The sequence below is a fragment of the Taudactylus pleione genome, unplaced genomic scaffold (assembly GCF_031769625.1).
Source record: "Taudactylus pleione unplaced genomic scaffold, aTauple2 ptg000155l, whole genome shotgun sequence".
Classification (NCBI taxonomy): domain Eukaryota; kingdom Metazoa; phylum Chordata; class Amphibia; order Anura; family Myobatrachidae; genus Taudactylus; species Taudactylus pleione.
In genome coordinates this window covers 11,958,408-11,976,482 of record NW_028284557.1, presented here as the reverse complement: position 1 = coordinate 11,976,482, position 18,075 = coordinate 11,958,408, and the positions used below count along the sequence as shown (strand labels likewise).

Sequence of the window (18,075 nt, the reverse complement as noted above, 5' to 3'; positions counted from 1 at the left end):
GTATTCGGACAGCTGACCATTACACCAACAGGGACTGTAATAACAATGTATTCAAATACATATACTTTAATATGGAGTTGGTCCTCCCTTTGCAGCTATAACAGATTCCACTCTTCTTGGAAGGCTTTCCACAAGATTTTAGGTGTTTCTGTGGGAATTTGTGCCCATTCATTCTGTAGAGCATTTATGAGGTCAGGCACTGATGTTGGATGAGAAGGCCCAGCTCGCAATCTCTGTTCCAGTTCATCCCAAATGTGCTCAATGGGGTTGAGGTAAGAGCTCTGTGTGGGCCAGTCAAGTTCTTCCACACTGAACTCATCAAAAAATTTCTTTATAGTCCTTTCTTTGTGCACTGTGGCAAAGTCATGTTGGAATAGAAAATGGCCTTCCCCAAACTGTTACCACAAAGTTGGAAGCATAGCATTGTCTAAAATGTCTTGGTATGTTAAAGCATTAAGATTGCCCATCACTGGAGATAAAGGGTCTAGCCCAAACCCTGAAAACAGCCCCATACCATCATCCCTCCTCCAAACTTCACAGTAGGCACAATGTTGCAGTCAGGCAGATAACGGTTTCCCGGCATACGCCAAACACAGACTCGGCCATCTGACTGCCAGAGAACGGTGATACGTCACTCTACAGAACCCGTTTCCACTGTTCCACAGTCCAGTGTCGGTGTGCTTTACACCACTCCATCTGATGCTTGGCATTGGTGATGTGAGGCTTGCATGCAGCTGCTCAGCCATGGAAACCCATTCCATTAAGCTCCCGCCACTCTGTTTTTGTGCTTACATTAATGCCAGTAGAAGTTTGGAACTCTTCAGGTATGGAATCAGCAGAGCGTTGGCAACTTTTACGCACCATGCACCGCTCAGTGATTTTACGTGGTCTTCTGCTCTCTGGCTGTGTTGCTGTTATTCCTAAACACTTCCACTTTCTAATAATATCACTTACAGTTGACCATGGAATATCCAGTAGAGATGAAATTTCACGAACCGACTTATTGCAAAGGTGGCATCCTATCACAGTACCCCGCTTGAAGTCACTGAGCTTTTCAGAACCCGGAGACTGCATGGCTAGGTGCTTCATTTTATACAGCAAAAAAGAAAGAGCGCTAACCATTAACAGTATCACAGTTTATTAATACCAACAATTCACTATACTATATATACCAATAAGAATTGCTGGTCACATAGACCTAATCACAATATTGCAAATATAAATACATAGATAATTGAAAAATAAAAAATAGGAAACACAATATATAAAATCACTATTATATACGCTGCACATAAATGACCCAATTGAAATAATAACCACTAATATAGTAGTGGTACTGTGCAGCATATGTACATTGGAATACACATCAAATAGAACACAGCCTCAGGCACCTGGAGACCTATTAAAAATAAAAACTTCCTTCTATTAAAGAGTTGATGGATGGTGTTCCACAGCCAACAATTAAAAATTCCTTGGCATAATGTCATAAAAAATATTGATAGGGGATAATTATTCCTTGGTTCTCTCTTGCTCTCAAAGATTAAGTTACAAGGTAAGATATTAATGAACCGGATCAGCAGCATACGATTTACAATGTTGCAAAACTAGCAACAGTCAATAGGCCAGCCAGCTGAGTGCAGTATAAACTTAGATTGAAACAATGTGCCGCATTTAATGAATAACATTAATTCAGCAGATAGTCTGAAAAAAGTTCCATATTCTTTTAATCAATCAGAGTAATTCAACATAACCGGCAAGCAAAGCAACTCCCAGGGTAATTATTTGTATTTACCCTCCGTATAGGGCTCAAAGCATGTTTCCAAATGCCCCCAGGGTGATCTTAAGAATATTAAAATTAAAGCGATAGAACAAATTAAACCAACAATAAGAGGTGGTGACAGATTTAGGTCACTATGTAGAAAAGAAGCTTTTTGGATATTTAAACTTGACACTCTAGCCCCTAAAGGGCTTAATGATACAATAGAACTTAATGGAGTTTAATATTAACCCATTATAGCAGTCTGTCTTGTGTGTTCATAACTTGGTGGGAGGTTTTTTGGGTTGTTGGATGACTCCTTTTCCCTGGGGGTCTGGTATCTAATACACCTGCACCATTTTTGTTTTTCCTGTAGGGGCCTAAGTGTCATCTGCCCCTATATAGTCCAATATGGACATCATCGACCGCCCTAGTCCCTATCTTTTAAGTAGGTTATCGTAACTGGAATTGCTTAGACTCTAGAGTGCCTTATATCTGTCGTTGTGCCCCATGTATTCATACATGCACATTCTTTGGAAGTGTATGTATACACATGTAGGTCTGTTGGATGTTTGTTAGGAAGTAGGGGTTACCTTTAGTATTTATATGTCTGGGTGGATCTACACCCAGTTATGTAGTTCCACACACCATTAGCATGTGTTTATAAGTATACCAGTAGTATTAACTGCTGAGATCAACAGTAATTGATATTATGAGTTTATGTTCTTTTTCCCGCATTCTGAGATTTACACTTTTTTTTTTTCCCCGGGATTTGTCACTCAGGGGATCCTGAGTGATATATATGTGTGTATGTATATATATGTATATATATATGTATATGTGTATATGTGTGTATATATATATATATATATATATGTATATATATATATTTTTTTTCTCTTCTTTTCTTTTTATTTTTTTATTTTATTATCATTATTAATATATATATTTTTTTTCCTTTCACTTCATAACTTGAGTTTTGATTTATTTTTATCTTTATTATTATTTATATTCATTTTATTTTCATTTTTATTTATTTATCTGTTATCTTTAATCTTTTAGAAGCATTTTTATTCAAGATATTACGTTAAGGATGTTCGTACTGAAGATTTACTGATTATAAGTATTTTTTGAGCAGTCTGTTACTAACTATGTATGTTTTATTAAAGTTAGAGGTCTCTCATAGTTTTTTAGCACTATTTTATCTGGATTCTCCTTCTCTTTCTGTGTTAAGTAATATCAATATTCAGTATTCAGTAGTTTCTCTCAAGCTCTATATAATCTATATGATTATTATTAAAATCATTATTGTCTTTAGAATGCTGTTTGTATAATATAAACTTGCCATGATTCTGATACCCACTTTTGGAAAATACCAACAGTTGAAAATATGAGTAGATGAAAAGTTTTTTAAAACACAAATTCCTTTTTGAACTGAGGAACTTTTGATATGAATAGGTTAATAAAAGAATGAGGTGAACAACAGGTTCAAATAATCTCCCTGATTGACAGAAGGAGTGTGTATAAAAGGACAGGAGTTTCTGAAGGGGAGTACTTCTGAGGAAACAGCCTCTTTTTGCCGTGGCTGAGAAACGCGTCAAGCTCCACCCTCTTCAACATTACAACCTAGGACGGGACCTTATTCAACTTCTTTAAAGACTGGAATACAGTCGCTATTATCTGGCCAGAGAGGCAGCCGATCAAGGTGCTCCGGCACTTGGTGTACACCGTGGCACAGCAGCCGAGGCTTACGCTCCACTCCAGACTGTGACCCAGAGTAAGAACTGTACCTCTGGAGTTTCCCCATGCGATAGCGGTAAGCTGCATTTATCTAACAAGCCTTAGCCCAAAAGTCTCTTCCACGCTAATAGTGGAATTGAGCCCTATACGGAGGGTAAATACAAATAATTACCCTGGGAGTTGCTTTGCCTGCCGGTTATGTTGAATTACTCTGATTGATTAAAAGAATATGGAACTTTTTTCAGACTATCTGCTGAATTAATGTTATTCATTAAATGCGGCACATTGTTTCAATCTAAGTTTATACTGCACTCAGCTGGCTGGCCTATTGACTGTTGCTAGTTTTGCAACATTGTAAATCGTATGCTGCTGATCCGGTTCATTAATATCTTACCTTGTAACTTAATCTTTGAGAGCAAGAGAGAACCAAGGAATAATTATCCCTTATCAATATTTTTTATGACATTATGCCAAGGAATTTTTAATTGTTGGCTGTGGAACACCATCCATCAACTCTTTAATAGAAGGAAGTTTTTATTTTTAATAGGTCTCCAGGTGCCTGAGGCTGTGTTCTATTTGATGTGTATTCCAATGTACATATGCTGCACAGTACCACTACTATATTAGTGGTTATTATTTCAATTGGGTCATTTATGTGCAGCGTATATAATAGTGATTTTATATATTGTGTTTCCTATTTTTTATTTTTCAATTATCTATGTATTTATATTTGCAATATTGTGATTAGGTCTATGTGACCAGCAATTTTTATTGGTATATATAGTATAGTGAATTGTTGGTATTAATAAACTGTGATACTGTTAATGGTTAGCGCTCTTTCTTTTTTGCTGTATCTGTTATAACCACACTTGATAAGGCCAAGCTCCTTTTCCGTTAGTAGCTGCTACCAATACAGTAATCGCATGTTATGATTCAAGTTCGATTTTATTTATATTAATAATTTGTGTTTAACCGTTTATTTTGTTAGTCACATTAGCGCCTTTGTGAGGATTTTTCCTCAGTGTGTGTTTTTGCTTCATTTTATACACCTGTGGCAACGGGTCTGATTTAAACACCTCAATTCAATAATTAACAGGTGTAGCCAAATACTTTTGCCCATATAGTATACTGTATATACCTATCTGGGCAATCACGATTTTCTTCCGTATCTTTATAATGCCTGGTTTCTAGAATGAAAGTGTACTGGTTTGTGGGCCCTCTCTGATGTTTTTGACCCTGGGATTCTATTCTATCTTTTCAACAACTGAGAGACCGGTTTAATATTCCCCATTTCCATTTCTTTATGTACCTACAACTGTGTCACGACTAAGTCTTCCCAGGCTGTGAGTCGTTCTATTGTCACCACTGATGGTCTTGGTTCTTTACTACGTTTCCTCACCTCAAATACATTTGTATTAGATATCTTTACCCAGTCTTGACAGCTATGGACCCTGATAAATTATGGTGTTCCATAAACTTATCGCGGACCAAAGATTTGTCCATTTACTTTGGGACCTCTGCTTTGCTCCCTCACATCTATAAAGCAAAACCCAGAATGAATCTAAACTGCATGATGTGTACTACTTAAAGTCAAGGCCGCAGGGTGATGTGTGCGAGTTGTACCATTGCCCAGGACACATTGCTGCCCAATGACCTTTGTATCTGGCCAGCAGGGTGTCTGGAATGGCACTTTTTACTGCCACCAGCCCTGCCCTCCCACATGATGTATAGGGTCAACAGTAAGCCCTGCTCCGCAGCTGCTTAAAGTCTTTCCACATACCACACGTCTCACAAGCACATATGTTCCTAGTTGAAATTGATCCCTGCCCAAAGTGCAACACAGCATCTGCAATTTTATTCACAATATGTATTTGTGCTCAAAGATCCGGCATTACAGGTAAAAATGTATACATTTCATCAACAGTTCCATCTTTGGCATCCTACACCTTTGATGTTTGCTGATTTTAGTGTTTAGAGCTTCAGTGTTGCTCATCTTGATCCCATTCTCACTTTGATAGTTACTGTGGCAAAGATAACTATTGACTGAGTAAATTAAGAAAATTTTCCCTGGCTAGCGAAATTCGAGTGGAACATTTGGAACATATTTTGATAGGTGGAACAATTTCTCCGACCTGAAGCAAAGTGTGGTTTGCCTTTATAAGAAATGGGGACCATACATTTTGACACTTCCAATTGCTGTTCAAGTCCAAATTAACAAGTTATTTGAGTCAACCACATAGTACTATGCCAACTTACCTGATATTTGATTTACTCTCACCCTAATCTCCTTCCATTATAGGTAGGTTTCTGTTATATGTATGTCAATGTATTGTTTTGATTCTATTTATTTTTCATTCTCTTTTTTACCACAGGTAATAGCTATACCCTTTTATCCTGTGGTGTTGGTTAGATTCACACCATCTATCACTCACTTTCTTCTTCTGAGAGCTAGATTTTGGATAAAACAGCAAGAAAACAGATCAAGCATGTAAAACAAACGTAACAGTAACACAACAAGAGTACCCACTGGGCTAATCTCCAGGTACCAAATCTGGATCATGAAGCTTTGGATGTGCATGGTTATACTGAGTGCCACAACAGAAGTGTTCTTTGCAGATTGGGTGCCTTTTGGAAAATATAGCAGGTGGATATCAGGGAGCTCTTGGTGACATCTTGTGGTGGAAACAGAGATCACATTTCTTGGTAGACTAATACAAGTTGAAAATGATGGATGTGTCATCTAAATCAGTGATTCCCAAACTTTCTTGAATCATGATGCCCTAAAGTATCAACATTTTTTTTCACAGCACCCCTAGGCAAAAAGTTTCCTATTGAGTTACTCAGAAAAACCTTATGTTCCATTATGTGGTTATGGAAATTGCTGCACATTTGTTTGTCCATTTATTTTATGATTGCCAGTCAGCAGCACTAGTTTTGCCTAACACATTAACCATAAATAATTTGATTTCGTAGGGTGCCACAATAACCAGTTTGGGAACCACTGATCTAAATAATAGTCTCTATCCACCTGGTTTGAAAATTGAAAGCCACTCTCCAGGAATGCAAATAAGGGTAAGTGGGAGATATCACTGGTTTGGTTGTAATCCCTTGTATGCTGTGAAGCATTTCAAGGCTTCTTTAGGGGTATATGTGAATCATTGGGTATATCCTTCTCTGTGGAGTGAGTGTTCCACTCATCTGAAGTGACAGCACGGTGCACTGTTGTTAAATGAGTGGGCACTTCTGCTCGTGGTGATTTTGCCCATTTTGGTACATGTGTTTCAAGCCACCAGTAATCAGAATGAAATAGGCCATTGAAGGAGATCTGTGGTGTCTCAGTGGCATGGGATTTCCTCTTGCGTATAGATCTCACTCCCACCATGCTTGAAAGCATAAGTGTAGTAGACATGTTTGATGAGTTAGGCCGGCCATACATGGTGCGATGAGGAATCAGACGTCCAACATATTGGGCGGTCCGCACACACGGTGCAATCGGGTGGCCGATCGCCCGATATGCTGGCTCCCCCCTCCTCACAGCAATACATGGGATCGCACATCGCATCCTGATTACATGGTTCTGCAGTGCAATCAGGCGATGCGATGTACAACCCCACGGGAGCACGCTTTGTATGAAATCAGGCCCATACATGGTACAATATCGTACCAATCCATCGGCTCGGTTACTTTATCGCACCATGTATGGGCTGCATTATACCACATGAAGCATCATCTGGTCAGGCTGGGAAGACTCCGGGACATCTAGGGCAAACATACGCTATGGACCTGCACTGCCAGATTTCACTAGAAGGACGTCTGTGGTAAACACTTCAGTTGTAACCCGTGTTTCCAGTGCACATCTACCATACGCAAGGGGAACCCATCCATCTTGCATTGAAACCCATTGCTAAAGAAGACCCCATAAATCTCACATAAGGAACTTGTAATAATTTACCTATAGGTGGATGTATTTCTGACATTTTATATGCCCAATTGGACCCTTTTCTTATATTTCAAACAGAACATTCTGATAATAAAAACTATTTCCACAGATTAGTGCAATACCTGCTGCCAGTATTTATACTCCTGAATGTTATAGCAATCATTGTTTTTACTATGGTTATATGCACAATTTAGTGTTTATTGTATTAGTTCAAATAAATGTGTATTTTATATATTGTATCATGTGGAGTTGATTATCCTCATTAGGTTTTATTAGCCTATTGTGTGCTGTATACTTGTTTTATATTGTTTTTCAACAGTGTATACTTAAAATTTCCACAGCATATGGATTCAATATCTATGTAAAGTGCAGTTTTTGAGTTCTTCAAATAAGGTGGTATTTTTATTTTGTGGTATTTCAATAATTACAGACAGCTGAGAAGGATGCCTTGACAATATAACAAAAGGGGCTTGAATGTGCCACAACAAATGTACTTTATACAGAGACCATCTTGTTTCCACTGTGGTCAGTCCTGTCAATTATTGCTAGTTTTTAAAACATTGTAGAAAATGTCACAAAAGAGGACACTTAGGGAGGAATTTAATTCCCAGCCTGATGTAACAGTTAATTATGGAAGACCCAACATAGCCATTTTTCCTGCACATCTCTAAGGGGTGCGAGACAAAACGTGTGATGTAGATAGCTGCAGAGAGTAAACGCAAATCACATCCATCACATTGAATAGAATTCCCCGTAGAGGGTGTGCAAATTGGTTGAAATTTGTGATCATAACATGTGCAAAAAAATAGCGAAAAGCATATTATTCATAAAGGGTGAAATCCAATGAGTTGGAGTCCACCAAGTCAGGAGGCAGAGTAAAACCTTTCCTGTTTTGAAGAGTGCCACATTTCAGTGCCTTATCCAAGTGGTGGGAGTCAAGTGATAGAGCTGGTAAACAAGTATAATGTAGCGTACACACGGTCAGATTTGTCAGATGAACGATTGAACGATTTAACGATCTGAACGATTTGACCAAAGTTTTGAACGATTTGAACGATTTTTGACTGCATTAAAATGAATGGAATCGTCCAAGTCTGACTGCAAACCCATCAGATGTCAGATATCGTTATCTGACAAACGGGAACGCGCATCGATGATCGTCCATCGTTCAGGCATGTCAGATATGAACGATTTTCCTTCAGATATGAACGACTGAACGATTTTTAAATCGTTATCGTCCATATCTGAAGAAAAAATCTGATCGTGTGTATGCACCATAACAAAACACAGAAATAGGACAACTATGTATTATGACATGGGTCATACTATGTGCAGTGGACCAATGTTGAATATTGTCCCCACCTGCTAACTGCACTGCAGAGTCGGTGACCGCTACATCGCTACTATTGCATTTCTGAACTAAAATTTTCCCATAGTTAGCCATATACATATAAGCCAACCTTCATAAAAAATGTTTTCAAAATTGGAGATGGTCAGGTGGGGACCCCTGGTCCACTTGACATGGAATGGCCCACATGGCAGATGGTGTAGAAGGGTTTTAATTTCACACAGGACTAGAAACAAAAATGAGATAAGGCCAACAATTCTTAAGTTGCGCTGAATAAATAAAGTGTAGTGTAACTTGGCTGGTAGTGCTCCACAGGGTACAAAAATGGTAGTGATAGTTTCTTATTTGCAATATAGCAAAAAATAGAAATAAGCTTTTTAGGGGCACACTTTGCCGAGTAGCAGTAATGTAAAACTTAACTTTGAGATATAGATATATATATATCTATATCTCTCACACACACATACTAATACTGCTCCTCACCTCTATGGTGGGAATTCAGGAGTGTTGCACGCCCAACGAAGCAATTCAATTGTTGCTCCGTTTGGGTGTGCACAACCCCCAGGCTGGCGAGCAGAAATTACCATAAAACTGACCCATTTGCTGCACACGTGAAAAGTCCAGTTTGAGAGCTCAATGTCCCGTCATGTTAACGGGCTGCTAACTAGTTAGAACAAAGATCAGCAGCAGTCACAATACAAGCAAGTCATTATAGAAATTGGCTCAGTAAAAGTGATCTCCGTATAACCACAATATTTCTGTATCTGCGACTTGCTAATGCCACTACATCCGAATGTGTAAGGACAGACACTTACAGCATCTTTAGACACTGAAATACTGCCGTGTCTTTAGACGCAACCATCAAAACTTACTTCAGCCTCATGCTAGGAGCAAATTCTCGGTTAGTGTATGGACTTCAATGAATGCAAATGTGTCTGAGCCTGCAAGACTCCCATAAGACTGTACATCTCCATGCATCTGAAAAGCTACATCCCAGTCACCACCCAAGAATGCTAGAACATTGATACATTTAAGTCAGTGCATCTCAATTGATATTGCAACTTTCTCACATTGCAAGTGCAGTTCAAAAATATCGACCATTTGCTTGAATATCGTTCAAACTTAGAAAGGAAAATTTAATATTTGAGTCAAGTAGGAGAAATTCCACGAGTGTCTTCTCCAGGCAATTACTATTACCAGTTATTTATATAGCGCACACATTCCACAGTGCTTTACAGAGAATATCTTACCATTCACATCTGTCCCTGCCCTAGTGGAGCTTAGTCTATACTCCCTATGACATGAATACACACAATGGTCAATTAGCCTACCAGTATATTTTTGGAGTGTTGGAGGAAACCGGAGGAAATCCACACAAGCACAGGGAGACTATACAATTGTTATGTTGGTTATACAACTGCCAGTGGTGGTAACTTAAAATGCATATTTGCAAGATAAAATCTCAATATTTATAACAAGCCCAAATGGTAGCAATATCTTTATATTTTGAGAAACTGATGCAAATATATATGGTGCACCCCGCTACACGTAATGAGTGACCGATATATGGGGGGGGGTGGGGGGATTGAGGGGGAAGAGACTGCATACATGTTGTTGACCCTTTGAAAAACAGTGGTGAAACATGTTAAAGAGTTTGTCATAAGTGTAAGACCACTCAGGGAGACCCAGCCGTTATGATCAAAGTCAGTTTGTTAAAATTGCAATTAAGTAAAACTATATAGTGCACAGCAGGGATGTGTTAGATTGGAGGTCAGGGATATGACTTGGCAAAGCAAGCAGGCAATGATTAAATTATGGATATTTATTTAGTACAGACACTAACAAGTTATATAGAAGGAAACATTGATGGGAACCACTTTTGTATCTAAAGTCAGATCAATAAGAAACTCAAGGGATCTTTGGATTTCCATAGAAAGACCCTGACCAAAAAAAAAAAAACAACCACTTTTTGAAAATTAAGATCCAGCTCTTTTGTCTGGATACATGCTTACAATACTTTATACCAGAGTTTCACACTCAGACATTACACGTTTTAAAGGTTATCCCCAGTAATAAACAGCTGGCCTCTGCCACCCGTAGTGCCGCACAGGTGGGTAAAGTTGCGAGGAACTGATCACCGTCCAGTGACTAGTCGCCGCATGCATGTATGCAGTATCGATTCACTTGTGATAATTGTGGCCCCTCCCCCACTTTGGCACACAGATACTCCATGCCCTGTAAACAAGCTAGTGGGAACACTACATGTCACTATTACAATCATAACCTAAGGTTCTCTGTAATTAGGACTTAAGTGCTTCTGTACAGAACACCTCTTCAAATGCAGTTCATTTAAGTGACCTATTCCCTTTGTTGTACACAGTTGATAACCTAATAATGTACCTCAAGATAAGACTTCAACGCAATTAACTGAAAAGGTTTATTTAAATAAAGTTAAATACAATAAAATCAGAACTCAAGCATATTTCTTGCCATTATACAACATTGTGCCAATAACAGGTCAGCTTAGCATCAAACTACATTGATCCAACAGTAGTTCCCTTGTCATAAGTTTAATCCTGGAGAGTGTACCTTCTATAACTTCACTTCTTGCACAGCACCGATGAACATGCTGACTAGCATTGAACAGTTCAAGACAGACTTGTCCTGCTGGATAGTGTTTCCAGACCAAACCAACTTAAAAAAACCACCCAGATTTGCGACCCATGTCATCTCACCTCTCCACTCTGATGTGTATAGAAATAGTATTTCGGGTCACTAAATACTTTGGCCCAGCTATGCAGGAGCACCATGCCACCTGTAACAGGTAGAGACTGCCACACTGGGTAGTAAAACATTGTTTTCCTTCTAAAAAGAACTTTACAAGACCATTTATAACTGCCCCACAGACACTGCAAGGTAACACGTTTATTTACAGTCCATTGAATGGGAGCAATATTGCACAAGGCTGTTGTGTTAAACTTGTGACAAGGGATGAGTGTTGTTATTGCTACTCATATCAGGAAGGAGGAGTCCTTTAACTTGAAGCTGTAGTTGAGAAGTCTTGAAAATTTAAAACCCATGGACTTTCAGCTGGTCATCTTTAGCAAGTCCAACCTGGAAGGAAACAAAATTGCAATCAATTTCTAGATAGACCCCAGCTTGTAAGAATTTCACACAAAATTGTTTTAACGTAACTCAAATCATGAGCACCAGTCTTTAGTTTGTATACAAGTTTAAAATTTTCAAAATACAGGTTTTTAGGTCTAATGGTGCATACACAGTCAGATCATTCAACACTAAAGATATCATTGACTGATCATCCAGTATGTGCTCCAAAAACAACTCGATTAACAACAACCAGGTTGGACTGCATGCACAGGCGATTGTCGTCATCAACCATCCATGCCCACACATCGTCCATTGTTTGGGAGTTGGAAGTAGCTTAAAAAAAATAAATAAATAAAAAAAATGTAATTAAACGATCTGGTTTATATAAGTCAGCTAAATCTGACCATGTGTATGCACCATTAATGTTCAGCACCACACACTGTAGCTGCTTGTAAATTACGAGTTCCAGATAGACGGGCAAATTATGAATGTAAAAAAATATAAAATAATCTATTTCATTTAGCACAATAGTCATCCTTAAGCTACACAGCAACAAATAAGCACACTCCTATCTAACTGGAACACATACATAGGCCATAAACAATGAAGACAAAATAGTTAATTTATGACAGGTTATGATACCTTGTCATGAGGACGTCTTACCTCAACAAGGAACTGACAAGCATTCTTGCGCTGATCACCCTGAAGCTGAATTACCTCTCCGTATTCTGGGTGTTCAACAACGGTACCATTGCAAGCAAATTTCTATAAAGAGAAAAATTAAATTTAAACAAGATCAACCCCCCCCCCAGAAAAGTCCCTGTAACTAGAGCAGAGGAGCCTGCACTGTAGAACATACCTTTTTAAAGGCTTTAACTAGTTTCTTTTTGTCGTAGTCATCAGAGATCCCTTGGACAGTGGTGAGTGTCTTCCTGCCGTTCCTCTGCTGGATCCTTATATGAATAGAATCCTCTGTCCCAGCTGGGAGCCAGTCATCACCCTTACTTGCATCAGCAAAGGGGTCTGCGAGACACACACTCAGCATTAGCGCCGCTATGCTCCCCCCCCCCCCCCCCTTCCTAACTGCTCACCCCCCGGAAGGAGGAGAGGCCCGAGCGCAATATAACTAACAAAGAGCAGCCGCTAAGGAATTAGAGGCGGGACCAATGGAGGCGAGGTGGACACGCCTACTGACGTCACCGCGCACAGGGAGAGGAAGCTGCGCCACAGAAAGATTAGGGAGAGGGGAAACGGCGGCCGCCATCTTGTCACCGCCTCAGTTGCAAAACAAGATGCCGGCTATGAGCGGTAACTCGGCCTTAGCCTAGAGAGCGTATTCTTGAACCATAAACACGAACAACGGCGATGAGGCACACAGCCACACATTTACAGCAGTTAACCCACCCGCCAGCGGTAACCCCCACCCCACTCGTCGACTACATAAATTGTCCCCATTCCTCATACACGCAGATTATACTGCGTATTACCTAACGCTACGACCATGCGCCGCCATACACGGTTATTTTATTTTAATACGCGCACACTGGGGAAATGGAAGTAGCTAAAATCAATATAAAAGGCCGCTGCGCGAATACTCACCGAAAGATTGGAGGTTCTGGATAGCTGACATACGATAAGATGGGGTTTCCTCGGTGGGAACGGCGTCGACCCGGTGCTTACAGGCAAGAGTGCAATGATGCTGTGTGAGAAGCTTGTGTAACACGTACCCAAAGAAATGGCTGCGCCGCCTTTTATACCTGTGCGTCCTTGTGACGTCAGTGCGTACGTCCGAAGTATTTATTTCCGCCCTAGTCGGGTTTAGCTGTTAAGACCCCTTTGACTGGAGGTAACCAGCAGCATCCCTCCCCTTTGGGCGGTGCCTTGTCCTGTATGCGGCTATGCGCGGCTGTGCCCCTAATCAGTAGTATACTGTGTGTGTGTGCTGCTGCGCACTGTAACAAGGTGATGATAAAATAAAATGTCAGTTATTTGGGAAGGAGGATTACATGGTTTATAGGTTTCATCTGCGAAAATCCAGAACATTCTAGAAAACCTGTTTCATCTGTGTAGGAATATCTATACTTATATACACATGCAGAGCCGGCCCTAGCCAATTTGGTGCCCTAGGCTAAATTTTGACTGGTGCCCCCTTGCAGATAATCCCACCACCAATTATAAACTCACATATATATATGGAATGGGATTGAAACAGCCTCCGGTTCAAATACCGGCAGCAGATGGCCGACGGTGGAGATCCCAACAGAGGTAAGTATGTTCCCTATACCTAACCTAGGGGTGCCTAAACCTAACACCCCCTTCCCGCACCCTAAACCTAACCTCCCACCCTAGTGCCTAACCTTCCCCAGGGGGGGTGCCTAACCCTAGTACCCCTTATACACATTATACCACATAATATTAGTGCCCCTTATAACACATTATGTCACACAGTAATGCCCCTTTTACATATTATGCCACACACAGTAATGCCCTTTACAAGTAATGCCATACAGTAATACCCTCTACAAAATTTGCATTACAAATTATGCCACCCAATATTAATGCCCCTTACACATTATGACACATAGTAATGCCCATTATAACATTATGCCCCATAGTAAAGCCCCCCCTGCAGCCTCTTACCTCCTCATTGTGTCCCTTTAGCAGCCTCAGTTAAATGATAAGAGATGACATGATGAGAGGAGATTCATCTCCAGTGTATTTGGTGCCCTGCCTGTCAGACATCCATGCAGAGACAGTGGGACCGCTCAGCCATTTAAAATCTGACGCTATCCGTGAACCAATCAGGAGCTGCCCCATCACTAACAAATCCCCCCACTACTCCCAGCATCACTAACCAGCCCCCAACTACTCCCAGCATCACTAACCAACCTCCCACTACTCCCAGCATCACTAACCAGCCCCCCCACTACTTCCAGCATCGCTAACCAACCCACCTTAACTACTTCAAGCATCACTAACATACCTCCCTACATTACTCTGCACCACTAACAACCCCCATTCACTACTCCCTGCACCACTAACAACCTCCCCAATCCCTTCATCACTTACAAAATCCACCCCAAAAATATTCCTAGCTTTAAGTAAACAGCTTCCGTCGCTCTGTTTCTTTGAGCAGGAGGCAGGAGCCGATGAGGACAGTGAAACAAACAAGGGACGCAAGAAGTGCACAAAGCCCCCAGGCTCCTCTTCGTGCATGCCGTCGGAGCGTGATGTGACATCATGAAGTCACCTTCATGCTCCTAACATGACCGGCCATCTGCTGCGCTGCCCGATCAGAGAGCTCCAATCGATGCAGCGCGCTGGGAGAGAGGGAGGGTAGCAGCGTCGGGGTTGACAGTGCGGTAGGTGGGGGAGGCAGCGGCAGAGCCCTTGAATGCCCCTAGGGCATTCCAGACGCCCCTAGGCATTTGCTTATAATGCCTATGCCTAGGGCCGGCTCTATACAAACGTACCTGCATCACAGGCTCATTTATCAAGTGGAGCTAAGGAGCATAGTGCTGTTAGCGAATGGAAAAAGCCCTGTGGCTATTTATCATTACTACAATAAAGTAATAATGTTAATTTAGAATCAAATTACGATTGGTTAAACATATATGAAACTTGTATTTACTAAGAAGCGGTATTTTAGTATTACCGTTCGTTGCACTAATAACTCGAACAAGCTAGAAAGTTGAAACCGCGCTCTACGGTCAGAAGGGGTAGTACTCAACGGGATATATTATTGGCGGTGTGATACACAGGAGGTAGGAGGGGTAGGGGTGAGAGGAATAGAGAAGAGGTGGTGGTAAAGGAGGTGACGGGAGAAGGGGCAATGGTGTCAATAGGTGTTGAGGTATATGAGTGCTGCACTTTATGCAGGAGTATCCAATCCTGCTGTGTAAAGGTAGAAATCTGGAGACAGGTGCACTCTCTAAGGAATTGGGTATGGGGTGGGAGGAATGGGGAGACAGGAGTAAGATATGTGAGAGAAGGAGAGGGATGGATGTAGTGTATTGCGCTGAAGAATAAAGTAGGCAACCAACTAGAATATGGGCCCCAACCGTTTAATGAGCTCTATTAGCCCTGGCGGCTATTTATCATTACAGATACTCCTCACTTAACAATCTTCTCGTTTAACAACCGCTTGGATTTACGACCAGCACTCCAACCAGCTGGAACCCATAGTACAATGACTAAAATGTTATTCTGAATGTTATTTTTTTATCACTTTAATTGTACTGTACAGTATGTAAGAGTTATGCAAAATAAAACAGTTACAGTATCAAGTTTGAGTTTCCTTTAGTCCTTTTCTTTATTCAGAATAAATAAAAATGCTTACCCGTATTAAGTATATATGGCTTTTTGTTTAGTGACCATTTCGTTTATCGACCTAGTCGTAGGGATAGAACTCGGGCTTTAAGTGAGGAATGTAATACAATGAAGTAATAAAGTTATTTTAGAATCAAATTACATTTGGCAGGTTAAACATATATGAAACAGTATTTACTAACGAGCTGTATTTTAGTATTACCATTTGTTGCGCTAATAAGAACTCGCCTGGTCAAGCAGCTGTTATTACGGCGCTGTTGAGCGATGGTCTCCCGGACGCTCAGTGAAGTAAATTAATTAGCTCTGGGTTTCTGTTGTTGGAGCAACCAAGATGTCTGCGGGGCTGTTATGGTTCAGCGTCCTGCATGTCACAGAGCGCATGCTAGACCACTCCCATGAAGCCCCTGATTCATCCGGTGCGCTAAATATGGATTTCCTAAAAAAAACCAACAATGAAATTACCGCTATCACTTTCCGGTTATTATTTGTTTAGTAAATAGATCTAAAAATATTATGAATACCACATAAATCGATGGGGATAATTTTCGTAGGATTTAAGTATCGATAATAAATAAGCCTGTCAGTGTGTAACAGCCACATATAATTGTTCTTCTTTATAGTGACTACAAACACAATTTAACACCCAAACTTACCTGAACTGAGGCTTGGATTGCCCCGCCATTTTCGGATTCCAAAACAAAGCAAAACATCTTCCCGGCATCGGATCACGCATGTTTTGGATCCAATATAAGTCCCTCCCGTGGTGATTCAGCAACATTTGTCACAGGACTGCCAAGGGGAAGAAGCTTAGGAGACACAGAGCTGCATAGTTCAGGTCAGTGACACTGTCCTTGATGGGCTGTGCCACCCACATCTGCCAAGAGCAGGCATGTCAAACATGCGGCCCGCGGGCATGTGGCCCGTATAAACACTTTGTGAGGCCCAACAGTGTGGGCCCACATATATATAATATGCGGCCCACACCCCTGCCACGATCGGAGCTCAGCTCCGATCGGGCAGTGTTTACTTTAGTTAAAGCTGGCATCGCTGGTCTCAGAAGCCTCTGATCGCTTAAGAGGCCAGCGTTCCCAGTGATGCAGCGCGCAGGTGAAGTCATGACGTCACCTGCGTCTCCGGCGATGAGAGGAGCCTGTGCCTGCCGCTCTGGATCTAATTCGATCCAGTCAGTGGCAGCGTGTAGGCAGGACGGTGGGAGTGAAGACGTCGCAGACTGGAGCGGTGCCCAGCGGCCATTGTGAAGAAAGGTAAGTACTGCACAGGTGAGTGGGGCCTGTTCTATGCTGGGAGGGGGCAGAGCATAAGAGGCATTAAAGGGGGCACAACATAAGGGACATTACTGGGGGCTCTGCATAAGGGGCATTACTGGGGGCCCTACTAGGGACATTACTGGGGGCTCTGCATAAGGGGCATTACTGGGGGCTCTGCATTAGGGGCATGGGGGCTCTGCATAAGGGGTATTACTGGGGGCTATGCATAAGGAGCATTACTGGGGGCTCTGCATAAGGGGCATTACTGGGGGCTCTGCATAAGGAGCACTACTAAGGACATTACTGGGTGCCCTGCATAAGGGGCATTACTGGGGGATCTGCATAAGGAGCACTACTAAGGACATTACTGGGGGCTCTGCATAAGGGGCACTACTGGGTGCCCTGCATAAGGGGCATTACTGGGGGCTCTGCATAAGGGGCACTACTGGGGGCTGTTAAACGGGCTCAATAGCTGCTAAATAGCATTTTTCTATACGTGGTGCAGAATAGTATTCAGGAGGTTTTTTTCCAGAAAATAACTTCTCCCATTAAATTTGGGGTACTTGAAAATGGGGGCCAGCATATT

The 18,075-nt window shown here is 41.3% G+C and overlaps 1 protein-coding gene across 1 annotated transcript; it reads right to left on the bottom strand.

Moving 5' to 3' along the window:
* Nucleotides 1–11,207: 11,207 nt before the first annotated feature.
* Nucleotides 11,208–13,606, bottom strand: LOC148521819 (eukaryotic translation initiation factor 1-like). The gene is made up of 4 exons (XM_088474755.1): nt 13,492–13,606; nt 12,752–12,915; nt 12,556–12,657; nt 11,208–11,898 (listed from the first exon to the last, which is right to left on the bottom strand). Exons 1-4 carry the CDS (start codon nt 13,520–13,522, stop codon nt 11,854–11,856), a joined length of 342 nt encoding a protein of 113 aa, XP_088330881.1. The 5' UTR covers nt 13,523–13,606; the 3' UTR covers nt 11,208–11,853.
* Nucleotides 13,607–18,075: the final 4,469 nt, after the last annotated feature.